The sequence below is a fragment of the Panulirus ornatus genome, chromosome 30 (assembly GCF_036320965.1).
Source record: "Panulirus ornatus isolate Po-2019 chromosome 30, ASM3632096v1, whole genome shotgun sequence".
NCBI classification, from domain to species: Eukaryota; Metazoa; Arthropoda; class Malacostraca; order Decapoda; family Palinuridae; genus Panulirus; species Panulirus ornatus.
This window is the reverse complement of record NC_092253.1, coordinates 7,676,392-7,703,454: the sequence shown is the minus strand read 5'-3', so window position 1 is coordinate 7,703,454 and position 27,063 is coordinate 7,676,392. Positions and strand designations below refer to the sequence as shown.

Here is a 27,063-nt window from a genome sequence, read left to right as displayed (position 1 = left end):
CAGGCTGGTTGTGTAGGATGGAGGGGTCTTTCCTTTACACTTCCAGGTCTATTTTCGAACCAAATCATTCATCCACAAGTACTGAGGACCATCTCAGCCATCAGGAAAAGTGGTCTTTGAATCCATCATTGTAAACTCCTAGGCCTTTTGTTCTTCCCAGCAAAGTCTCAGCTACCATTCCATAGTCTTTGCTGTTAGTATCAGCAAATGACTGATTTCAATCTTTTTACCCTAATTTAACCTTCTTAACGTGATTTCATTACTGAGGAGTTCCCAGTTTTAGATATGTTTCGATCCTTGCCGACCTTATATATATTACACAATCAATTTGGGCATTTTTTTAAAAGCACCTTTTGGAGAGAGAGCTCAATGTATAGCACTGTATTGCATTGTTAACATTGATCGGATCATATTGTTTAGTGATTCTATCACAGGATTCCTTCTTTCTTTGTAAATGGATTCTATCTATCATCTACAAATGATCTAACGAGTGGAATATATGTCAATGTGAAGATGTCTGAAGCTTTCTTGCAAGCCATGTTTTAAAAAGCAGTTGATGAGACAATTTCATCATTTTGGATAAGAAAGAGCCATCAGTTCCGATTCTCGCTACATTTTATTTCGCACAGGAGTGATTTCAATTCGATATTAAATAAATGGTTGTTGAGTATCCATTTTTATAGTTTATGATTCAATGGAGTTTGGGAAATGTGGCACATGAGCGTCCCGTCAATTGAGACGTGGCACCACCGCCGTGTGGTGTTACCTACATGCGCAGGTGAGCGACGCAGAGCTGATTCAAAACAGGTAAATCTAATTTTTCGTTAATTATTCATGTTTAACGTCTGATTATCATGTCTCATTAGATGTTCCTGTGAGAGGGGACATCCAAGCGTCATGAGAACTAGGAGGAGTGTCATGAAGTGATGTAATAAGGGAGGAAAGAGGTATAGTAACAAGTGGTGATGGGAAGGTGGTGTTGGGTGGGGTCGTCTTGGGAACGTCACCACAATGTTGTTGTCGATTTTTAAAAAAAGTATCTAAATACAAACTTTTTTATGGCTGTTTATACTTAATTAGCATAATTTGAATTAGTCTTCTATGTTCTACCTTGCAATTTGAAGGTTGTTAACAGAAGAAGGGTCAAATTGGTGGTTAACGGTAGTTAGCATAGGTCGAAGCCATGATGCCCAGCTTAACCCCCTTAAGAAAGGACACTTGAACATGGTGGGGTTACTTTATGGTGGATTTATAGTTCAAGGGCGGGTTGATTTCAGTGGGTTTAACTTCCAGTTGGGTGCTACAACTGAATTACTTTCGGAATATAAATTCGTCGAGAAAAAAAGGTGTTTCCATATAGTGGCCATTTTAAGGTGGGGTGTCACACGTTATTATGCCGACATTGTTAGTACTGGATTGATCAACCCTCTTGTTCAGTAGTTTTGAGAAGAATAAAGCGTATTTAGGCATATCATGAAAGTTGGTAGGAGAGCTTTATAGAAAGATTGGACTTTGTGGTGTGCACGTGCCAGGAGCCCACCTTACCCTTCTCCAGAATGAAATGCAGCCTTAAAGCTGTAGGTGCCCGATAAAGGTGGGTTTTGGAGTTGTGCTACTAACTGTTAACTACCCAATTGCCTCTTCTCCTTTAGCGAGGCAGTGTCATTTGAGTAAATATTCAGTTCTATCAGGCATTAAAGTATAATGTCGCAAAACCATAGCTTATCATCCACAGCTAACCTCCATGATTTACCTTAGTTTCATTTGCCCATTGACAGCACCTCATACCATGTATACTGCCTGGATCATATTTATTATTTTTCTATTCCATGTACACCTCTCGTCCTCCTGAATGTTCAAAGCCTCCTTCACTTCATCCTTCTATCTCCTCGATCTTCTCACTTTTGAAACATAGATTCTTGGTCTTTCGTTGCTCATCCTTTCCATATGTCTGACTAAGATCAACATACTGTAGTTGGCTTTCACAATTTGATTGCACTTCCACCTCTTATTCTTATATTAATGTCCTTTATGTAATCCATTTCAATTCCAATGCATCCAGCCGCCCTTTTGTGTGTTGAAGGTTGAAGACTAAGCTACATGACAGTCAGGAGCACAAACACCTTTATACATACTGTACCACCTTTGTCCTAAAAGACTGCTAATGCATCCAAGATTGTACCCCATTCTTTTGTCTCTTGCTATGAGTGCCGTTTATTAGCCTAAAGTGCCTCACCTTTAAGAGGCCACTGGCAGAGGGCAACTCTTGTGCAGTGTTTGCAGAGGCTCCTGCCTAATGTGCCTACCAACTGATTATACCTAATGTATTTATATTTTTTTATTTATTATACTTTGTCGCTGTCTCCCGCGTTTGCGAGGTAGCGCAAGGAAACAGACGAAAGAAATGGCCCAACCCCCACCCCCCCATACACATGTATATACATACGTCCACACACGCAAATATACATACCTACACAGCTTTCCATGGTTTACCCCAGACGCTTCACATGCCTTGCTTCAATCCACTGACAGCACGTCAACCCCGGTATACCACATCGCTCCAATTCACTCTATTCCTTGCCCTCCTTTCACCCTCCTGCATGTTCAGGCCCCGATCACACAAAATCTTTTTCACTCCATCTTTCCACCTCCAATTTGGTCTCCCTCTTCTCCTTGTTCCCTCCACCTCCGACACATATATCCTCTTGGTCAATCTTTCCTAACTCATCCTCTCCATGTGCCCAAACCACTTCAAAACACCCTCTTCTGCTCTCTCAACCACGCTCTTTTTATTTCCACACATCTCTCTTACCCTTACGTTACTCACTCGATCAAACCACCTCACACCACACATTGTCCTCAAACATCTCATTTCCAGCACATCCATCCTCCTGCGCACAACTCTATCCATAGCCCACGCCTCGCAACCATACAACATTGTTGGAACCACTATTCCTTCAAACATACCCATTTTTGCTTTCCGAGATAATGTTCTCGACTTCCACACATTCTTCAAGGCCCCCAGGATTTTCGCCCCCTCCCCCACCCTATGATCCACTTCCGCTTCCATGGTTCCATCCGCTGCCAGATCCACTCCCAGATATCTAAAACACTTCACTTCCTTCAGTTTTTCTCCATTCAAACTCACCTCCCAATTGACTTGACCCTCAACCCTACTGTACCTAATAACCTTGCTCTTATTCACATTTACTCTTAACTTTCTTCTTCCACACACTTTTCCAAACTCAGTCACCAGCTTCTGCAGTTTCTCACATGAATCAGCCACCAGCGCTGTATCATCAGCGAACAACAACTGACTCACTTCCCAAGCTCTCTCATCCCCAACAGACTTCATACTTGCCCCTCTTTCCAAAACTCTTGCATTTACCTCCCTAACAACCCCATCCATAAACAAATTAAACAACCATGGAGACATCACACACCCCTGCCGCAAACCTACATTCACTGAGAACCAATCACTTTCCTCTCTTCCTACACGTACACATGCCTTACATCCTCGATAAAAACTTTTCACTGCTTCTAACAACTTTCCTCCCACACCATATATTCTTAATACCTTCCACAGAGCATCTCTATCAACTCTATCATATGCCTTCTCCAGATCCATAAATGCTACATACAAATCCATTTGCTTTTCTAAGTATTTCTCACATACATTCTTCAAAGCAAACACCTGATCCACACATCCTCTACCACTTCTGAAACCACACTGCTCTTCCCCAATCTGATGCTCTGTACATGCCTTCACCCTCTCAATCAATACCCTCCCATATAATTTACCAGGAATACTCAACAAACTTATACCTCTGTAATTTGAGCACTCACTCTTATCCCCTTTGCCTTTGTACAATGGCACTATGCACGCATTCCGCCAATCCTCAGGCACCTCACCATGAGTCATACATACATTAAATAACCTTACCAACCAGTCAACAATACAGTCACCCCCTTTTTTAATAAATTCCACTGCAATACCATCCAAACCTGCTGCCTTGCCGGCTTTCATCTTCCGCAAAGCTTTCACTAATGTGTCTACCTATTATTCCTGCTGAATGTTAAAACTTACTACTACTTCTTACTACCTGAAGCTCCTGTCTAATATTCGTACCTACTACTTTTATCTATTGCCCTCACCATTTTGCCAAAAGGCAGGGCTATTACGAAGCACTCTGCAGGAAATTCTAGAGTTGCAAGGTATGAGTTGTGTGAGTTAAGTGTTCTTAACTGTTATTTGTAATAAGGAGAGATTGTATGTTTGTGGACAGAATGCCAACAGTCCATATGTGGGTCAGGCAGAAAGAATAGACAACTACCTGGGTCAAAAGAGAGTAACTCGACAACCACTGAAGTGCTTGCTCACCACAGCCATCATTAAATTTCCCAATACCAAACAGAGTACTACCAGTAATATACCTCCCTGCTATATCATATAGAGGGCTCTGCCTGGGTCGATAAAATGGGTACCTAAATAGGCTAGGATGTGTGCCTGCATGGATGCATGGGAGAGGAGACATGGTACATATAAAGTTTAAGAGGTAGGAAAACTTGAGTATAGAATTATTTTCCTGTAACACACAGGTAGAAGTCACAGGAATTAAATGAAAAAGGTTTTTGTGCTCCAATGTTTTGTTTTCTCTGAATATGACTTGATGGATTAGAATGCACTTTTTCCACCTAATGATTCATATCTTATTTAGGTTAGGAACTTTCATTGGTCAAGGTGTTTATTTACGTAGAATATCCCTATTTAGGATTTTGTGTTTGTGACAGCATGGGAATTTTAGACTAATCATATCTGAATTTTTCTACAGTATGATTCACTACCATGCCTGTGTACAACGTATCATTAGCTGATATCAACGAAAGATACGGAATCAAACCAGAGTTTTTCAACTACACTCCATTTTATATTTGGATCACTATCTGCACCATATTGGCAGTTATTCTTATTATGGTGAGTATTTTGATGAGTAGTGAGTTCCTATTAAATTGCTTTATTTTTTATTGACTGTTTGCTTATTTCCTCTACTGTAAGTTTTACTTAATTCTTCATGAGTAACGATATGACCATAAATTTACTTCATCCTATCATCTGCCGTATTTTTTGCTTGATAGTATCGTATTCATAAGCTTCAGTCCAAGTGTTTCTCTCACAGTTTTCAGTACACCACAAATCTCTTTAACATCTTTGATTATTGATAAGCTGTACTGTGAAGGTTATCCAGCTTGACTCACTTTTGATTTGCCTGACCCTAAGGGAAATATGGTTTCATATCCAAACATTATGGCTAGGTTAGGGGAAAAAGAATTCCACCTCCATATTCCCTGCATGTTGAAGGCAACTGAAGGGGATAGGAGTGGGGGGCTGGCGACCCTCCTCTTCATGTATTTTAGTTTCTAGAGAATAGAACAGAAGGAGCCAAGCAGGGAGTGCTCATCCTCCTCAGAGGCTCAGGTTGGGCTGTCTGAATGTGTGATGTAACCAAGATGAGAAGAAAGGAGAAATATGTAGTATGTTTGAGAAAAGAATCATGGATGTTCTGGCACTGAGTGAAGCAAAGCTTAGGTGTAAAGGAGAAGAATGTTTTGTAAATGTCGTAGGAGTAAAGTCAGGGGTAGGCGAGAGGACAAGGGCTAAGGAAAGAGTAGCGCTACTGCTGAAGCATCAGACTGGGGAGGAACAGTTTGGTTTCAGGAGTGGTAGAAGATGTGTGAGTCAGGTGTTTGCCTTTAAGAATATGCTTGAGAAGTACATAGAGAAACGGATGGATTTATACTTGTCATTTATGGATCTGGAGAAAACATACGAAAGGGTTGATAAAAATGCCTTTTGGAAGGTCTTGAGAATATGAGGTGTTGGAGGAAAGCTGCTAGAAGCACAAAAGTTGTTATTGAGGATGTAAAGCATGTGTAAGTGTAGGAAGAGAGATGAGTGTGTGGTTTCAAATGGAGGTTGGTCTTCAGTTGTGTGATGTTACCATGGCTTTTTGATTTGTTTATGGATTGGGTGTTGTGGTAGGTAAATGCGAGAGTCTTAGAGAGACAGGTGAATATTCAGTCCGTAGGGTAAGAGAGGGCCTGGGAAGTGGATCATTTGTTTGCTGATGATACAACTCTGGTGGTAGGTTTGTGAGAAACTGCAGAAGTTGATGACTGAATTTGGGAGAGTGTGTTAAAGGAAAAAGTTGAGAGTAAATGTGAATAAAGCAATTTTATTAGATTTAGCAGGGTTGAGGGACAGGTTAGTTGGGGTGAGAGCTTGATTGGGAAAAAATTGGAGGCACTGATATTAGATACCTGGGAGTGGAACCATGGAAGCTGAAGTGTCAGGGATGGGTAAAGGGGTGAAAGTTCTAGGAGCAGTGAAGTATGTGTAGGAAGAGAGATCATTATCAGGGAGGGCAAAAATAGGTGTGTTTGAAGGTATAGTAGTTCCAACAATATTGTATGGATACTAGACATGGGCAGTAGGTGAGGATTTGCTGAGGAGGGTGGATATATTGGAAATGAAATGTTTGAGGACAGTATGTGGTGTTAGTTTGATTAAGTAGTAAAAGGGTTAGAGAGAGATTGGTAGAAAAAGATTTTGGTTGATGGAGCTGAAGAGGGTGTGCTGAGATGGGTTGGACAGAGAGAATGAGCATAGAAAGGTTAAGAGAGAGGGTAAAAAAGTGAGAAGTGGAGGAAATAAGGAGATTGGGGTAGAGGGAATCAAAATAGAGATGGAAGGATGGAGTGGAAGAGATTTTTGATCAGGGCCTGAACATGCAGGAGGGTGAAAGGTGTGCACAGGATAGATTGAATTGGAGCAATATGATATACAGTGGTTGACTTGCTTTCAGTGGATTGAATAGGGCATGTGAAGTGGCATGTTTGGGGCCTAGTTGTGGATAGGGAGCTGTGGCTTTGATGCATTACACGTAACAGCTAGAAAGGAGATGTAAGTGAATGTGGTCTTTCTTCTATTCCTGGCACAACTTCACTGATGCAGAAAATGGTGATTCAGTTTGAAAGAAAGTATGATCCTTATATTAGAGATGGGGCAAGTTGTTCATCAGAAAATTTCTGCTTTATGCATGCTGCATTTGAAGTCTTCCCATTTGCTGAGATTATAGCGTAATTTTAAACATTATGATACACATCACAGGTATTATAGTCATCAGTAGTAGAATGTATTTGTTCCATTTGATTCTTGGTAAAAAAAAATTTCATTTCAGAAGAAATTTTTCTTTTAAATAACTTTTTCTATTTGACAGGTGAATTGGATTTGCAGTTGCTGTCACGAGCATTCTAAGTACTGGAACGACCCAGACACTGGCAACCGCTTCGCCTCTCTTATCTTCGTCCGTAAGGTCAAGCAGCGACCCCTGGATGCCATGTTTTGAATTGTGTGCCCTCATTCAAGAATGAATTGGAAATATACTTTGGAATTTTCTCAGTCATACAGGTTGTACCAAAGTTTGCTCATTTTTATGTAGACATTGCCAAATTTTGTTTTAAGTACTTTTTCTTAGCAGAGAGAAGTTTAGTCATCTGTTAGGAACTGATTGAAAATCTCAACAATAAACATGGCTGTTCATGCTGCTTGGCCTCCTTTGGCTTGCTTGGCCATGTTTGTGATGATTGTGGCTTTTTTGATAATCAAATATGGTGATCGCCTCTGCCGTGCTCGGTCCATCCCTAAGCCTCAGAATTTTGAAATAGAAGACCAGTCTTCGACTAATACTATGTCCTGCATGTATGAAGAGAAGGACAGTATGAGAGACTTTGTGGACATCATGGAGATTCCAGAGATAATGCCTCAGGAGATTCCAGAGGTGATATATGAGTCAGAGAAGATGGAAAAGTATGAATATTCTGTGTAGAATCTGGATGCAGTATATGCTTAGTGTATATTGCTCTCTCTTTACGATGCTTTATCCTTCGCAAGTTATATATTGAGGGTCATTAATAGTAATCCTGGCAGATGTTTTTGGTTTATACCACCCTGGATGTAGCAGGGATGTAACTCATTCATTGCGACCTGCTGTAAACATGAAGATATCCTTGTTTGCGGGGAGATTTCGGTAATTCAAAATGCTAATTATTCCATATTTTGACATGGAAATTGGAAATTTCCCAGTGTGAAAAAAGATCTGGTAGAAGGATCAAAGTTTGCTTGTGTACAAGAGTGAATTTCCCTGTAGCACTTCCATATACATGAGCATTCTACTAGGTTTTCCCTTTCCATATTTTTTATTTTACTTTCATTCATTGGCATTAATCAGTGTGTGAGTATCTGATTTTGGGGAATACATATCGCATTGCAATTGATATGTATTCAAATGATGCTGAGATCTTTCCATGAAAGTTACTTCAGACAACATTTTCTATTATTAACTTATGTTGGTCCTAGTTATTTGTTTGGTATTTTTATGTTACATAGAATGAGAGACTCCATGGAGAAAAACCTCTTTCAGAAAGATAAAGGAAAAGGCTGCAATTGATTTGTTAATAATGCGCTCTGTGGGATGAATTGTGACGATAAGCTAATTGTTCCGTTATTTACTATCAGCAAAGTCTTAGTTTTGAGTTCAAAATTTTGTTTTTCATTACTTTTTTCATTATTCAGCTTTGTGTGGACAACCACTACCAATCTGTCTTCCCTGTTTGCTTTCTTCATCTGTTTTGTAGTATGTGGATCATCAGCTTCAGAGCTGTCAGTGACTCCTGTTTCATTTTTCTCTTTTCTTCTTTGCTTTGTAGCTCACTGAGTTCATCAGACTCTTTTGCATCCAGGATATCAACATTTCTTACAGTATATATACCCTGGGCTTTAGCTGGACCAGCAGGGGCTGATGTTGGATTAATAGCAATTGGATATCACTCTTTCCTCCAACATTCTGATGGTTACTGACCAATGTGCTCAAAAACAATTGGTTCATTGTCTGGCATCAGTTTCATATGTTGCCATTTCTTAATGCTGCCATCATCTTTCTTGTTGCCAAAACCTCAGACACGTAATTTAAGAGGGTTTGCTACAGCTACACTCTGCAGTCAATATAAGTTATTTTTTGGTGTTGCTGTTTCAACAAATTGTTGGAAATGGGTTAAAATTGCTTTGCAAAATATGTGGTATAGAAGAAATTTTAAGGAGAGTAAAGGGAAGTTTTGACAGGGTCTGGATTACAGAAAGTATTGGCAGTATCATTGTCTTCACATGATATCATTGATACAAAGAATTACAAAATAACATAGAAAAGGGGACTCTGCTTACAGTGTTATAAGAAAAGGGTAGAGGTATTAGTACATTGTATATGGTACAAACTAACATTCCAACTTCAGTCAGTTTTTTTTGCAAAATTATAAGTATTTTTGAGATATAATGTTCAACAGCAACCAGCTGGAATCTTCAGAATTGGTTAAGTGATGAGGCATCTGAGATTATTGAACATTTTGAAATCTGCAACTTGCCTGTAATTTGTCAAAGATTTTGCTGATATACATTGTATGCATTATAGTTAACTGAAAAAAGTTTCATATGTATTACTAAGTATTACAGGATGAGAGGTGTGCATGAGATAGAATGAATTGGATTGACGTATGTATGTTGTGACATGCTGTCAGTTGGCAGATCCAGGAATTATGAATGAAACAAAGTATAGTGTTAAGGGCTGGTCTGTGAATGGTAGGCCCTGGTTTCAGTACATTATGAATTACAACCAGAGAATAGATGTGTGTAAATGAGTCCCTTGGTTTGCTATTTCCTGATGCTACCTTGCTAAGGCAGAAAAAGCATTTCGGCACAAAAGAATGTAAAGTTAGTTCAACAAATCCGTCCAGTTTAGAGTTGTGCTTTTGAAATTGATGTGATTACCGTGTAGTACCCATATATTTTGACAAAATTGTGTTTTTTATTAGGATAAAATCAGTATTGCTCATTTTTTAAGCAACAATTGCCTGCCATGTATTGAAAGTGATGACAGGAATTTCGGGCAGGATTGTCTTATACCACCAAATTTGTTATTACTTTTTAAGCGAAATGGTGATGGCATTGGAGTAATTCCAAGGTCTGTTCTACCACAGACATTTTGCATTCTGTTGTACCACAGACATTTTGACATGTATCATAAAGCATATTGCACTTAAGAGATGCTAGTGCTTGATTATTATTTATGGGCAGTGTAAACAGTAGTGGGTCTAGAGCATGTGTATCAGTAATGCTGACTCCGTTGCCAGTTATAAGGTAGAATCATCACCTGTCCCCTACTCCAAATGACCCATTTTGGGAGATGGGTCCATCTCATGTGAATTAAGTAGTGATGAGAATAATTCTCTGTAAATTGTTCAAGCATACATATGTTGTCACAGTATAGTTTCCCTTGTTTTTGTAATTTATTTGGACCTCATTTTTAGTAAAAGGAAATTATTATTGATGATAAAAGTAAGTATAGCATATGGTAATTATCCCGAATGCCATCAGTTCCATAGTGTGTGAATAATTGTTAGTTTATCAAAATTAGAATGTTGAGTGATGGAGGTATTGGGTAAAGGCTTGAAATTGATCATTTTGTTATATCATTGCCGTACTTTTGAGATAAGTATACGTTAAAAGAACTATTAAGAATGCTGTATGTTTTGTATTGTAATGATAGTTTATGTTATTCAGCTACTTAAATTTCTTGTAAATGTAGAAGACTAACTCTGGATTCAGTATGTATGTACACAGTTGAGTAAGGCACATTGTTTAAGGGGACCATATAGTTTTTTATTTATTTTTCATTCACTTGTGGTGAAAGTAGCCTGATGCATTTTATAAAGATTACATGGCCAACTTTTTGGGATACTGTATTTGCAGATGTTTAAGAATAGGAAACAATTTACAGAGCTAGCTCAAGGGCTCCAAAAAATTTCATTAGGAATTACAGATTGTGTAAACTTTAAAAGAAATGAAGGCAAAACGCCTGTGATCCGGATAAGAAATAAGCCTTGATTCCAGAGAATGACACCAGAATTCCAGAAAAGAAGTAATTATAAGTATCCTATGAATGAGGATTGTGAAATTGGAGAATTGAAAATTGTTCTATAACTGATCTGCAAATTTTGCTTAAAAGTATTTGTTTGCTGTTATCTGTTGATTAACATTGTACAGCAGATAAAACAGTAAGGGTGATTTCTCCATGAGATACATACATAGTTAACGTCAAAGGGATATCTCCAAATTGCTTGATAATTTTTTTGAATAAGGTGTAGTTTTTTGGGGGAAAAGGATAATACAATTTAAGATTTCAGAAGTAGAAATGGAAATAGAATGAATTGATATCCTGAGCATGAAGGCAGATAAACAGATATTTTAATGTTAGAAATAGTGTAGTTCTATTTATTTGAAGTTGGAAGAAAGAAAATTCTTCTGAAAAACAGAGCTTACACTTGTACAGTAACACATTACAATGCAGCACCACAAAGTGAATTCTCTTTGAAATATTTTCAGTTTGACCATCAAAGGGCTGTTTGCAAAATGCTTATCATAAAATTCTGAAATACTCTGCACCTTAGTTTATGAGAAAAAATCTGGAAAGCACAAATTTTAGAAAGGAATGAGAATAGGAATGAGTGCAAAATTTTGCAAGTACAAAATTAACCAACACAGATTTTAATATCTTGCAAAAAGAGAATGAAAAGTAAGGAGCAAAGTTGACAGCGGAAGATTTTTGTAATGAGTTATGGACCTTTCTTGTTAGTACATTCTTATTTATTTATTTTACTTTGTTGCTGACTTCCGCAATAGTGAGGTAGCGCAAGGAAACAGACGAAAGAATGTCCTAACACATGCACATGTATATACATACTTGTCCACACATGCCTGTATGTTCAGGCCCCAATCGCTCAAAATCTTTTTCACTTCATCCTTCCACCTCCAATTTGGTCTCCCACTTCTCCTTGTTGCCTCCACCTCTGACACATATTTCCTCTTTGTCAATCTTTCCTCACTCATTCTCTCCATGTGACCAAACCATTTCAATACACCCTCCTCTGCTCTCTCAACCACACTTTTTATTACCACACATCTCTCTTACCCTTTCATTACTTACTTAATCAAACCACCTCACACCACGTATTTTCCTCAAACATCTCATTTCTAACACATCCACCCTCCTACACACAACCCTATCTATAGCCCATGCCTCACATACCCATTTTTGCTCCGAGATAATGTTCTCGCCTTCTACACATCATTCAAAGCTCCCTGAACCTTCGCCCCTTCCCCCACCCTGTGACTCACTTCCGCTTCCATGGTTCCATCCACTGCCAAATCCACTCCCAGATATCTAAAACACTTCACTTCCTCCAGTTTTTCTCCATTCAAACTTGCCTCCCAGCTGACTTTATCCCTCAACCCTACTGAAGCTGATAACCTTTACTCTTATTCACATTTACTCTCAGCTTTCTTTTTTCACACACTTTACCAAACTCAGTCACCAACTTCTGCAGTTTCTCACCTGAATCAGCCACCAACGCTGTATCATCAGCGAACAACAACTGACCACTTCCCAAGACCTCTTCCTTTATATATTTTAAAGTTGTGTCATGAAGGAACTGATACATGATTCCGTGTCTTTCAAGTAATTACTGCAAGTAGCTTTTGGAAGTCCTTGTTTTGTCACATGCCTTTGATGGAACAGCTGTAGCTTGCTCTCTTCTGAGTTTTAAGTTCTTTGATCATAGAGAATTGCATCAGGAAGTTGTCTGTAGAACAGCAATGCAAGTGGCTAGAAGTGTGGTACACTCTTTCCCATATAAAACTTATGGGTTACTGTGGGCAGTTAACACAAGCCTGCTGATTAGCTGATGTATCTTGCCAGACTCCACTGGTATTGTAAGCATAAATGAATTGTTTTCATTGTGTTTGGTAAATTAATTACAATTACACTTTGCATACATTGGTTAAGTGAGTAAGAAAAAGAGTTTAGGAAGGTGTGCATGTAGGGTGCAGATCAGCATTTACAGTATAGTAATGGTGTGGAAGTGGGACAGATAAATTTGCACCAACTTTGGAATTCTTGGATAACAGTGCTACTTTCTCAGTACATCTTTAATATATTTTTATCATGATTTGAAAAATAGATTTCTGTATATTTATTTCAAAATAGATAAAAAAACTACATGTATGGTCCCCTTAACTATTAGACTGAACCATTAATGTAATTAACCATTTCAACCAAAGCATGATGAGAGGTCATGTTAGCTTTAGTGATGATTGATATGTATAAGAAATAGATTTAACAATTACTGTAATGACCATTTTTACTGAATCTTGGTGAAAGGGTCGTGTTCTTTACTGTATTATTGACTTTTTGGGTATGATATACAAAATTCTTATTTTGAATACAAGTATTCATCATTTCTTCAGGTTTGAGGAATTCATGATGTCCATATCTGAAAGTCCAGATTCCCAGATTATCCAGTATTTCTGTGTGAAGTAGTATTGTTATGGCTTTTTTCACTTAAGCTGGATGGTTTTCAAAGAAATCTGGAGTGAGTTGCATTTGTCCTGAACTAGTCTGACCAAAATGAAATGAGGAAAATCCATTATTACTGTTATCCTTTTACTGTTGAAGGTCATACCACTTATTAACAACTGTTGATTGGACTTTGAGCAATAATTTGTGATACGGATTATGACGTTATTGTTGTCACCACTGGCGAGATGCTCTTTTTTTCAATATCTTCAGCTTGACTGAGATTAATCTAAGTGATTCAGGAATTCAGTATACATGTATTTATTGCTGCGAGCGACAGTGTTAGTTTCTTTGTACTTGTTGGAGAAGGGTATGAAAACGGGCAGTTTCTTTGATATCATAGTTAACTGACATTTGCAGCTGCAGCAAAGCTGTGTGGTAGCTGGCTGATACTGAGGTAGATGTGATTGTTCAGGAGATTGTGGGTCTTAACTCTTGCAAAACATATCAGTGATGGTGATAGCACCAACAGATTGTATTATGATTTGGCTTCTGCTTATCATCAGTGCAAGTGGAGGTCATCCTGTCTTATCTGTTTATATCTCCAAAGCCTATTTGGCACACTGGTTACAGAAACTCTTGTTGTGGAGTTCATCACGTGCTGAAAACTTTGCAGTCTTCAGTGTACGTAACATCAATGAGATTGACTGTCTTTGGGATTATTAGCTTCACTTGTGCATGATGTGATTGCCATGTTTTATTTATTCAGATGAAGCTGTAAAAGAATATTCCAGTTTGAATGATATTGTTTAATGTCTTAACTTCCATATAGTGGGTAGTGTACTGGGATTTATTTACTGAATACTTTAATGTTCAGTGACATCAAATGGAAGTTGGATGTTTTGTGGTATATTACTGGAAGGATAATTATTATGTACCAGTTGAACCATACCAAGGTTGTCATTGCTATTTGCCATCCACATTTTCACATATTCCTTAATGGTATCCTCTTGGTTCACTAGTGCACACATGCCAGTCTGTTGATGCAGCAATTCATATGTTTAGTGTGTATTGATTATATGCTGGATTAGACCAAAAGTGCAAGTCAGGAATGTTTGCTATGACCTGACTTTTGTTCAAGACAAAAGTCTTTTATGACCTTTCTCAGAAATCCTGAGCAGGTGCATGCTTTATCACACCATGAGGAAGTCGAGCTGGCATGCCATGTAATGATTGTATTATTTTGCATTGTTGGCCTAATTGTTTTGAAATTGTATTCTAAAAGAAGCATAGCACGGGACTAAACTGTTACGTTGGGCTGTATGCTTAGCTGTCTCATATCTTAGAATACTGTTGTCTTATGCTAGTTACACCAGTTTTTTTTTTTTGTTTTTTTTTTCTCACCTGAAGGGGGTAAACATTATGTGCATCAGAATATTTGAAAATAAGCACTGATGGTTAAGTAATAAGAAATGTATTACTTTATGTTGCAAATACTGGACTGTAGCAACCAGAGCATTTCTCTTGTAATGCCAAATACTGCAGCAGCAAGACTGACTTTTTTATATTTGCTGAGATGGAATGGGCAACTGAAGACCCTTGCTTTACCATGGCTGCTTTAAATGCCCTGGTTCAGTCCATTGACAGCACGATGACTCCTGTGTACCATGTCGTTCCAATTCATTCTCTCCAGTACATAACTTTCACACTTTTTTGATGTTCAGATCCTGATCACTCAAAATCTTTTTCAGTCCATCCTTCCGTCTCCAATTGGGTCTTCTCCATTTCCCCTCCACTTCTGATGTGTGCTTTTTGTCAGCCTATCTTCACGCATTCTCCAGTGTTCAAACTAAATGAGTACGCTCACTTTTTATTGCCACAATTCTCTTACCCATTTTTTTATGTACTCAATCAAATCACCTTGCACCACATATTGCTCTCAAACATTTCATTTCCAACACTTCCGCTCTCCACAGCACATCCCTATCTATAACCCGTACCTAGTATCCATACAACATTATTGGGACTACAGTACCTTCATACATATGCAATTTTGCACTTCTGGATGAAGGCCTCTCTTTCCACACATTCTTCGATGCTTCCAGAAACTTCAACCCCCTCATCCGCCCTTTGACTCACTTTCACTTTCGTGGTTCCATTCGTTGCCAAGTCCACTCCCAGGTATCTAAAACACTTAATTTTCTCCATTCAGACTCATGCTCCGACTAACTTGTTTCCAGTACCCTGCTAAACATAATAAGCTTGTTTGCTTTTCACTTTTTCTCTCTACTTCTTCCATACCCAGACTTCTAGACTCAGTCGTCAGCTTCTGCTGTTTCTCACTAAAATCAGTCACCAGTGCTGTGTCTCGTCTTTGTTGCTTTATCCTCATGATAATTTTTCCTTTCTAAGAATTTTGCTTGTATTTATGGCTTTTGACATAGATTCAGTATTTATTTATGCCTATGGTAAGGTGTTCATTTTTTTGTTAATGTATATAGAATAGTCATTCCATTTTTAAGAATGGTTCTTGCTCTTTGGAGGTGGGCTTTATATCACATTCAGAATATCATTATGGAAAGTCCATGCTTTTGCTTTGCATCCTGGATGAACAAACTTTTCTGATAGTTTCACTTTTCTACTCATAAGTGGACAATTGTCATTTTCACTTGTTTTTTCCTTCTGCAGGAACAGAAAAACTTATGAGAAAAGATTCCGTCTTGGTGGCTGCTGTTGTTTACCCTTTTAGAAAGTGATACTATGCAGGGGTAGGATTTTTAGCTCTCTATTCCTGCTCATTAGTTGTTTTCTTTGGTGTGCATGAGTTGCATGGTTTTATTTTCTTCCCCTACTTGCTGGAATTATTCTTGAAATTGATATCCCATATTTTCATTACTTTGTAATCTCGTTGGTACCTATTTTCATGTAAACTTGGGAGTCCATGTTATTCTTCCCTCATTTTTTGGAAGTAAACAGATGCTTCATCTTAATTCTTGATTCATCGTAATTTTTTTCCATGCAGTCTTGTTTCACTATCGGGGGAAACAAGAAAAGATTGGATCTAAGCTAATTTTATGCTTTTGTTCTGCCTGGTTGATGGCTTCATACAAGTCAGTGTGACAAGGGAATTTGAAGTAATCAAGTGGCTGGCTTATCATTCATAGCACAGACAGCACATCAACCTTGTATGAAGCATGCCGTCACTGCCTTTAATGCTGTCTCCACCACTCCACTTCATCAGTTTTGTAACTGATAGTATAGGTGTTTTGATTGATGATTTTTAATGCTTTAGGTGTTCACACTGGCAGTCCTTTTGAAGCTGTCTAGCACAGTAATGGATAAGAGTGTAACATTTTATCCACAAAACTATTTCCTTTTGCAGGAATAGAGGTGATATTGTTTCCATTTTATGATGTTAGCTGTTGATTCACTGTTGTTATAAGGTGGTATGACCTGTCATTATTTAGTATGGTAATGATATTAGATGTACCTGTTTACTTTTGGTCTGACTGTATGTAAGTAAACATTCCATGAGCCATAAAAGTTCCTCGACTCACCATTTGTATGGGAGACAAATCTGTAATGTTTTCTGTAGGTTGTATTCATATTCCGTCCATCAATTTGAGAATTATTTTTCTTGTCTTGCTTGAAGTAATAAACAGAATCTCGGACTAGTTTCTTAAGTAATGTAGTGTTATGTACAGGGACAAATAAATAAATTTTGTTACTTTTATACAATTTGGGATGCATATGCCATTAAATTGATGTGAAGTATTTTGTTTCATTTCCTTTATCATAGAAATAGGGTTTACCTTGGTACTAACTAGTAAAGTAATAGAAGCCAGTCTCCTAGTGAATCCTACCATGGAAGAAAAATTGTTGTTCTCATAGCTTATTTTATTCAAGCAGCTGCACATGGATCATTAGCACAAACTTATTTTGTATCTTTAGTCTGCCACTTCATTCCTGTTTATATGGATTAATCAAGTGTACTGTTATGAGAATTAGGTTGCAGATTAGGGTATATAGCCCTAATCTTGTAGGTTGGCAAAAAGGTAGGGATGCCTAAATCCACGGGGTGAATTTGCAATAATGCTATCTTTCTTTACATTTCTAATTTCAGATGGTTAAGAGATGCAAGCTGTATCCCTGCTGCTGTATCCCATAGCCAGCTCTCAATTTTGCACTACTTTTTCTTATAAAGAGTTTTACTTATAGGGCAAGCTGTTGGTGGTTGCTTTACCTGTGAAAACCAGACCATGCCAACTTCAGATAAGTTTTCAAATGTTGATGATATATGTCATCAGCATTAAAAGGGTCAAAACCCGAGTAATGGTAAGAATTTCCATGAGAAACAGATGTTATAGAAAATAGTATTTCTTAACATGCACATAATGGAACAGCTACTCATGTGACAGAATAATAGTAGAATAGATGACTGTACTCATGGGACTGAATAATAGTAGAATAGATGACTGTACTCATGTGACTGAATAATAGTATAATAGATGACTGCACATGTATCTTATTTAACCATAGATTTCTTTCTTATGAACAGCTGGAGATGACTTGCTGGTCAGGATCTTTGTGCGGGGTAGCATAAATCTCCTATTAAGTAGAGCTTAATAGATGGAGATTGAGTCTACAGTTGAATCAGTGATCTGAAGAACTAGGAAAAAATAAATGATTTTCCTATCAGGAGATTTTGGATCAGAATTATTTATATGGACTAATGGAAGAAAGTAAAGAAGGAATAGAGGAAACTTTTATGAGGTAAGGTTAGCCGAGTGAGTGAGGAGGGAACTATGTATGTGGATCTCAGAGGTTTAGTAGTTCATTGATCTATCTGTCTATATCTCTGATGCCTATTCCCTTTTGGAACTCCCTTGAGGGGGTGGCCATGGCAAAAGAGTCTCCATGACTGGTTAACTCATGTGCTGCTGCTTTTGTGCCTTACCTTTGGTGGGCCACTGGCAGAGGGCAAGCTAATATGTTCCTACCTGCTACTTCTACCTATGTTTCTACCTACTGCTCCTGGCAAATGTTTGTATCTACTACTACTATCTTATAAGTAGATTATTCAAAATGTAGAAGAATGACTAATACCTAAATTAGGATCTGTGTAGGAAGTAATTTATTTTTTTTTTTTATTATTTTGCTCCCGCATTTGCGAGGTAGCGCAAGGAAACAAGGCGAAAGAAATGGCCCAACCCACCCCCATACACATGTATGTACATACACGTCCACACACGCAAATATACATACCTATACATCTCAATGTACACATATATATATACACACACAGACATATACATATATACACATGTACATAATTCATACTGTCTGCCTTTATTTATTCCCATCGCCACCTCGCCACATATTGAATAACATCCCCCTCCCCCTTCATGTGTGCGAGGTAGCGCTAGGAAAAGACAACAAAGGCCACATTCGTTCACACTCAGTCTCTAGCTGTCATATAATAATGCCCGAAACCACAGCTCCCTTTCCCACATTCAGGCCCTGCAGAACTTTCCATGGTTTACCCCAAACGCTTCACATGCCCTGATTCAATCCATTGTCAGCACGTTGACCCCGGTATACCACATCGATCCAATTCACTCTATTCCTTGCCCGCCTTTCACCCTCCTGCATGTTCAGGCCCCGATCACTCAAAATCTTTTACAATCCATCTTTCCACCTCCAATTTGGTCTCCCGCTTCTCCTCATTCCCTCCACCTCATATATCCTCTTGGTCAATCTTTCCTCTCTCATTCTCTCCATGTACCCAAACCATTTCAAAACGCCCTCTTCTGCTCTCTCAACCACGCTCTTTTTATTTCCACACCTCTCTCTTACCCTTACATTACTTACTCGATCAAACCACCTCACACCACATATTGTCCTCAAACACCTCATTTCCAGAACATCCACCCTCCTGCGCACAACTCTATCCATAGCCCATGCCTTGCAACCATACAACATTGTTGGAACCACTATTCCTTCAAACTTACCCATTTTTGCTTTTGGGGATAATGTTCTCGACTTCCAAACATTTTTCAAGGCTCCCAGGACTTTCGCCCCCTCCCCCACCCTATGATTCATTTCCGCTTCCATGGTTCCATCTGCTGCCAGATCCACTCCCAGATATCTAAAACACTTTACTTCCTCCAGTTTTTCTCCATTCAAATTTACCTCCCAATTGACTTGACCCTCAACCCTACTGTACCTAATAACCTTGCTCTTATTCACATTTATTCTTAACTTTCTTCTTTCACACACTTTACGAAATTCAGTCACCAGCCTCTGCAGTTTTTCACATGAATCAGCCACCAGCACTGTATCATCAGCGAACAACAACTGACTCACTTCTCAAGCTCTTTCATCCCCAACAGACTGCATACTTGCCCCTCTTTCCAAAACTCTTGCATTCACCTCCCCAACAACCCCATCCATAAACAAATTAAACAACCATGGAGACATCACACACCCCTGCCGCAAACCTACATTCACTGAGAACCAATCACTTTCCTCTCTTCTTATACGTACACATGCCTTACATCCTCGATAAAAACTTTTCACTGCTTCTAACAACTTGCCTCCTACACCATATACTCTTAGTACCTTCCACAGAGCATCTCTATCAACTCTTATCATATGCCTTCTCCAGAATCATAAATGCTACTTACAAACCCATTTGCTTTTCTAAGTATTTCTCACATACCTTCAAAGCAAACACCTGATCCACACATCCTCTACCACTTTTGAAACCACACTGCTCTTCCCCAATCTGATGCTCTGTACATGCCTTCACCCTCTCAATCAATACCCTCCCATATAATTTACCAGGAATACTCAACAAACTTATACCTCTATAATTTGAGCACTCACTCTTATCCCCTTTGCCTTTGTACAGTGGCACTATGCAAGCATTCCGCCAATCCTCAGGCAACTCACCATGAATCATACATACATTAAATAACCTTACCAACCAGTCAACAATACAGTCACCCCCTTTTTTAATAAATTCCACTGCAATACCATCCAAACCTGCTGCCTTGCCGGCTTTCATCTTCCGCAAAGCTTTTACTACCTCTTCTCTGTTTACCAAATCATTTTCCCTAACCCTCTCACTTTGCACACCACCTCGACCAAAACACCCTATATCTGCCACTCTATCATCAAACTTATTCTACAAACCTTCAAAAGACTCATTATTCTCATTATTCTGCAATGCAAGAACTTTTGGAGACTTAGTATAACCTCATCAATTGTAGGAGGGAAGACTACTACTATTACATATCTGATGCCCATTTCATCCATGGCAAAAGGGTCTCCAGTCATCCCTGTCTTTACATGCCTCCTTTCATACACATTTCATGCTTTCTTTCACAGTTTCTCTCCCTGCAGTACTCTGCTGTATTTCCCCATATGGTCTTCCTGTCTCACCAACCCCTTTAATTGTACTATCATACTCTCCTTATAAACTCGTCTTGCATTCTTTCCACATGTCCAAACTCCCTCAAAGTATTACATTTCTCCCACTTCACAATTCATTCCTATTGCATTCCTTTTTGTACCACCCCCTTTAGGGAGTTCCAGTTAGGAACAGGCATCAGAGATACAGATACATATGAATATGTCATTTTACCATAATATCTGATCCACACATCCCTTACCTTTCCTAAAACCCCTTTGCTCCTCACTTATTCTGCATTTAGTCACTTTCATCACAATATCGGTCAGCCTTCTTGCATACAATTTTCCTGGTATACTTAACAGACTTATTCCCCTGTAATTACTACATTTATCCTCAGATGTGGTATACCGGTGTCGACTTGCTGTCACTGGATTGAACCAGGGCATGTGAAGCATCTGGGGTAAACCATGGAAAGTTTTGTGGGGCCTGGATGTGGAAAGGGAGCTGTAGTTTCGGTGCATTATACATGACGGCTAGAGACTGAGTGTGAACGAATGTGGCCTTAGTTGTCTTTTCCTAGCGCTAACTCACACACATCCACGGGGAGGGGGTTGTCATTTCATGTGTGGCGGGGTGGCGACGGGAATGAATAAGGGCAGACAGTATGAATTATGTACATGTGTACATATGTATATGTCTGTATATATATATATATCCCTGGGGATAGGGGAGAAAGAATACTTCCCACGTATTCCCTGCATGTCGTAGAAGGCGACTAAAAGGGGAGGGAGCGGGGGGCTGGAAATCCTCCCCTCTCGTTCTTTTTTTTTTTTTTTTTAATTTTCCAAAAGAAGGAACAGAGAATTGGGCCAGGTGAGGGTATTCCCTCAAGGCCCAGTCCTCTGTTCTTAACGCTACCTCGCTAATGCGGGAAATGGCGAATAGTTTGAAAGAAAAGAAAGATATATATATATATATATATATATATATATATATATATATATATATATATATATATATATATATATATATATATATCCCTGGGGATAGGGGAGAAAGAATACTTCCCATGTATTCCCTGCGTGTCGTAGAATGCGACTAAAAGGGAAGGGAGCGGGGGGCTGGAAATCCTCCCCTCTCATTTTTTTTTAATTTTCCAAAAGAAGGAACAGAGAAGGGGGCCAGGTGAGGATATTTCCTCAAAGGCCCAGGCCTCTGTTCTTAACGCTACCTCGCTAATGCGGGAAATGGCGAATAGTACGAAAGAAAAAAAGATATATATATATATATATATATATATATATATACATTAAGATGTATAGGTATGTATATGTGCGTGTGTGTATATACATGTGTATGTGGATGGGTTGGGCCATTCTTTCGCATGTTTCCTTGCGCAACCTCGCTGATGCGGGAGACAGCGACAAAGTATAATAATAATTAAAAAAATCCTCAGCCTGTTTTCCTTTGATTAAAGAAACAATAATAGCTCACCCAATCCTCAGGCACAACCTTGTTTCCATACTAAATTACATATCTGATGCATCCACTATCACAGTTCCTTGTCCATACTTCAGCATTTTAGCTGTAATTTCATCCACTCTAGATGCCTTTCCTACCTTCAGCTTCATAATAGGCTCTTGCACTTGCATCCTCTTCCTCCATACCCATGCATGTAACAGTTGCTGCCTTGCCTTCTCCGATGTTCATCTGTTGTAGAAACTGTTTCCAGTTTTATTTCATGTCCTCTTTATGTACTTGCTCTCATTACATAGGATAACAGCAAAGGGTTTTTAGATACATCAAAGCCATGTTCATTATGAGGTTTTTGATGAGGAAAGTTTGTTAAGAATATTTTTACTGAATCATCTGTGTTGGATTTGGAGGAAACATCAATTAGTCTCTACTTTCAGTCTGTTCCTTGTTCAAGGATCCATTGCAAAACCTGTTTTCCTTTATCTTTCTCTTGAGAGAGAGAGAAAAAAAAAGGGTAACAGGTACTGCACAATTTTGGCATAAATTTATTTAACATAAGTATATAATACAAAGTGACGCCATTACAAACGTCAATACATTGTGACATATAATGGAGCAGGAATGTAAAGCAATCACCCTATTTACAAATATACACTGAAATGCATTCACATCTCCTTCAAGATGAAATTAAACACATATTCTAAATACTGATCTCTTAAATGTTAAGTAAAGTTCATAGGACGAATTTGCTTCATATTGCATCATTCACATCAGGTTTCAGTCAGGCTAGTATGAAAGGTATGGAAGTTCAGAAATGCTTACCAATATTTTAACCAAGAAACTGATGACAGTTTACAATGGGGTAAAGATTAAGAGCATTAAAGGAATGATCTGTCTCGGGTAAGTTAGGAAGGTTTATTCCAATGTAATTTGGAACACTTGAGAGGTTTTATTGCAAAAAAGTTATTAGGATCTGAGGCAAAGTTAACTTCACTAGTTTAAGATGACAGAAAATTTAGTTATCTCAACTATACTCTCATCCATGGAAGGGAGTTTAGAGGCTACATCTATAGATGGTCTTACAACAACTTAGTATTTAATCTGAAAAATTAAAAGAAGGTGAACAGGTTATAGTATGCAAATAGATAAAGTTGACAGGGTTAAAAGTCTTCAGCTGCATTAGCTTTCATTGATGCAACTCTTTTAGTATTACACAATGAAAGGCTGTGGGTGCATTTAAATGCTGAACAAATGTACAATGACTTAGATCAAGTATGGAACATGTGACCAGCACAAAAGAATAAGCAATTTATCCAAACACAGGAAGAAATACATGACCTTAATTAGCTCCCAGTTATTACATAAAATAAAAACTTAGATGGAAGTCTTCAGAGTTGAGGAAATTGAATTATTATATTAAATTATGTTTGGTGCATAGTACATGGATAGATTGTGCTTTATTATACAGGCATCGTTATTGCTAAAACACTATTGTTTGTCTATAGTAAGATCTAATAGAAACATACACTATATGATTATGAATGAAACCTTGTACAAAGGTAACTATTTTTAAAAATGGCTAGAAAAATACCTAATCTACTTACAGAGACACAATATTGGTAAATGAGCATGTAAAAATGCCCCCAAAAACATTTTGCCACAATTTTTCGACTTTACTGTAGAATCCTCTGGCCATTGTGTGTGTCCTCCAAAAGAAGCAGTGGGTTAAATACTTTACAATTACAAATTCATAATAAGATTAATATTCTTACTTTGGAAAATGGGGCCTAATGCTACTTTTGCCATGTTAAAGAGTGGAATTGTGGCCCTTAATAAGTAAAATACACCACCTTGCACCCATTTGTAATTTTGGAAATATCTTGAATTATTCCATGACCCCGGTATTTACAAATCCAAAGTAAATAATATAAAGTAGTTCATAATGTGGATATAATTTTCCTCAAGTTAGCATGGCACTTTATAGTTGTAGTCCCATTGTTAAGAATAGAGATATCTGTCCTAAAAATGTCCCCAGGTTACCTGATTTAACTCACGGAGAGAGACCTAAGAAGAACTACCAACTGATAAGGAAAGACACTTGCTCCTCAAAACAAGATCCTGAAATTAACTTCAATTTAACTCAAAAAAAAAAAAAAAAAAATTTTTTCTGAGCTAAATACATCCTCTACAATTGCTACTACCATTTTGTCAGCTTGGAGCACTTCTGTGCAACAAAAACAAATTATTACAGAAAATATTTTGTTAAACAATAGGAAATCCTTTAATTGTGATCTTGTTTAAAGGTTTCTATGAAATGAAGCAGAACCTAATGAAAGAAACCTCTTAAAAATAGTGTTTCGACTCAGGCATTAAAGGTAACACAGGTTTGTTTGAGCACAGGGGATGCTGAATGTTTGGGATACATTGGTCAGCTTCATTTTGGCAAAAACAGTCAATCAAGGTACCAGTACATATTCTCAAGTTACATGGATTTCTGTGTCATAACAAGTTGGAAGGTCTCAGATCTACACATCTCTCTAACTTTACAAAAAGTAAGAGAGAAATTTGGGGGTCTATAAATTAAATGATTTCAGCTGCATGGAGATTGTCTTTTTCAGTCTTGCATGAAATTGTCTCTGGGGAGGGAAAAGTAATTTGTTCTTTGTCCAACAAAATTAAGTTACAGCACTTGTAGCATTCCTAAGACCAAGACTGTATGCTTAATTGCCATCATGAAGTCTGAAAGCTGACTAAAATATAATCACTATATTGCAGTCAATTCCACAGATTGCCAGTTTTAACTTTCAGTATTTTTAGATTACATTTTTGGCTACTGAATGTTCATCTTAAAAAAAAAAAGTGGCTTTTTGGTGCTTTCTGCAAAATAAGATCTTTCTTCATTAACTGTCCACTATAGCCAAGAAAACTAATATACATTACCAATGTGGACACCGTAATCTTACAAAAATATTAGTTCCCTAAATTATCAACCTTTTTAATTAGGTTTTACATCAAATGCCACCATGTGAAAGAAGATACAAAATAAGTTTTGAGATGTTCATAAGTATAGAATCATGTGATTCCAAGCCTAACCCCTTCCTCTCCTATATTTTTAAAGGCATAAGTTCACTTGCTGTCATGAGCACTATAATTTTATAGTTTATGCCGTGACATAAAGTAATTGACATATGAATGTCAATTACCTGCTATGTGCTACGGTATTACATGGTACTGGTGTAGTCTTGTATACTCAGAACTTTGAAGTCTGTTACATGAATCTTGTCCTTTTTATTAAAAAACTGGATTTATATTGATTATTTCCGTCTTTGTAAACTGGCAAAACATACTACAGTAATTCTACTCAATCTAGACTGTTAATGGAGGTGGTGACTACCAATAAAGGAATCACTTGAATACACTAAAAACTCTAAAAGAGCATACTGTTAAATATTCTTGTTGAAATACTGGTATATACCAAATGTCCATGTACTTGCATCCTTTCAGTTATCTTAAATATATTCTATGTATTTCATGCATACCATGACGGCAAGTATTTCTTTGCTTTGCAAAAATGCTGACACTATTCTGCACTACAGAAAACCATCAGTCGCCAATGCATCACAGCTTTAGTTTCTGTCTAATGACGGCCATTACGATATTCATTTTCAACGGTAGTGACGGTTGGTCGGCGTGGTGGAGGTGGGTGGAACTGGTCAGACAGCCTAGACGAAGTGCTACGTCGGTCCAAGGAAGAGTCACTGAAGGCTAGAGACTGCATGGATCCTCGAGGGCCCTGAAATGGGTATATGAATATCATAACAATAATAATCTAATATAGTGTTTTGCAGGACTTTTATGGACATAACTTTCTCTTCTAATATATAAAACATTAAAGCACATGACAAAGCCTTTTCAACTGATATGTGATATAGAGCCACCTGAGACCCCTTGTCCCTGAGCTACAGTTTGGCAACACGGCTTCATCAAGACTATCCGAGCTCATATGCACTGCTACATGAAGAGCTTCATAACCATGATGAACACAACAATGGGGAAATTATAATTCCTCTATCCTGGTTTATGGGTAAAGACTGTGTTTTGAACCCCCCACTTGACATCTCATCAGTTAAAATCCCAATGTTTATTCTTTATGTACTATCTGTAATTTCAGCCTGGCTACAACTAATTTAGTGATTCCTGAAGATTCTGGGTACATAAAGGACTTTTTACAGGAAAGAAAGGTCAGCATCTGTGAGGGGCTAAGATGGGGATGATTAAAGTTGTAGTATTCACAACCTGCTTTTAATTGTACCCAGTTACCTGCTCATACTTCTTCCCCATCACCTGCTGGTACTTGTCCCCATGTGCTTGTACTTTTCCCCCATCAATGTACTCATAATTGTCCTGTCGCTTGTACTTATCCCAATCATTATTTTGAAATCATTCTTAGCCACTTACATGCACTTTTCTCCAGCCACCTGCCTATACTTTTCTTATGCCATATGCTTGTACTTCTCCCAACCTGCCTATACTTTTCCCTAATTACCTGTTTGAAATTATCACCTGTCACCAGTCGCTTGTACCCATAAATCACCTCCTTGTACTTGTCCCTATGTGGGTGATGACAATCCCTTCCCCTAGTGTCCCTTCTACTACCAACTTACCAATCCCCCATGTCTGTGTTAAGTTTAGTACAGCATAATGCATTCC

At 38.1% G+C, this 27,063-nt stretch overlaps 2 protein-coding genes across 8 annotated transcripts in view; one reads left to right on the top strand and one right to left on the bottom strand.

Moving 5' to 3' along the window:
* Positions 1 to 743: 743 nt before the first annotated feature.
* On the top strand, positions 744 to 26,648 carry wrm1 (wurmchen 1). Of its 4 annotated transcripts, XR_011714810.1 has the most exons (6): positions 744 to 807; positions 4,833 to 4,975; positions 7,278 to 7,468; positions 17,679 to 17,795; positions 18,019 to 18,233; positions 25,950 to 26,648. XR_011714810.1 is itself a non-coding variant. In XM_071679672.1 (3 exons), exons 2-3 carry the CDS (start codon positions 4,847 to 4,849, stop codon positions 7,404 to 7,406), a joined length of 258 nt encoding a protein of 85 aa, XP_071535773.1. In that variant the 5' UTR covers positions 744 to 807; positions 4,833 to 4,846; the 3' UTR covers positions 7,407 to 17,232. The 4 variants fall into 4 exon arrangements, 1 of the variants encoding a protein (XP_071535773.1); XR_011714811.1 differs by lacking the exon at positions 17,679 to 17,795; XR_011714809.1 differs by lacking the exons at positions 18,019 to 18,233; positions 25,950 to 26,648 and having other exon boundaries at positions 17,679 to 17,975.
* Positions 22,886 to 27,063, bottom strand: part of LOC139758369 (uncharacterized) — a 402,449-nt gene continuing 398,271 nt past the window's right edge. For all 4 annotated transcript variants that reach the window (XM_071679670.1, XM_071679668.1, XM_071679671.1 and 1 more), the window contains one exon: positions 22,886 to 26,146. In XM_071679670.1, the coding sequence (XP_071535771.1) occupies positions 26,109 to 26,146 (38 nt within the window). In that variant the 3' untranslated portion in view covers positions 22,886 to 26,108. The remainder of the gene's footprint in view (positions 26,147 to 27,063) is intronic.

Excerpts from the sequence above, each read along its gene's own strand:
- wrm1 (XM_071679672.1), top strand. The coding sequence starts at position 4,847 with ATGCCTGTGTACAACGTATCATTAGCTGATATCAACGAAAGATACGGA. Across the intron at positions 4,976-7,277 it reads TGGCAGTTATTCTTATTATG|GTGAATTGGATTTGCAGTTG; the intron begins GTGAGTATTTTG and ends TCTATTTGACAG.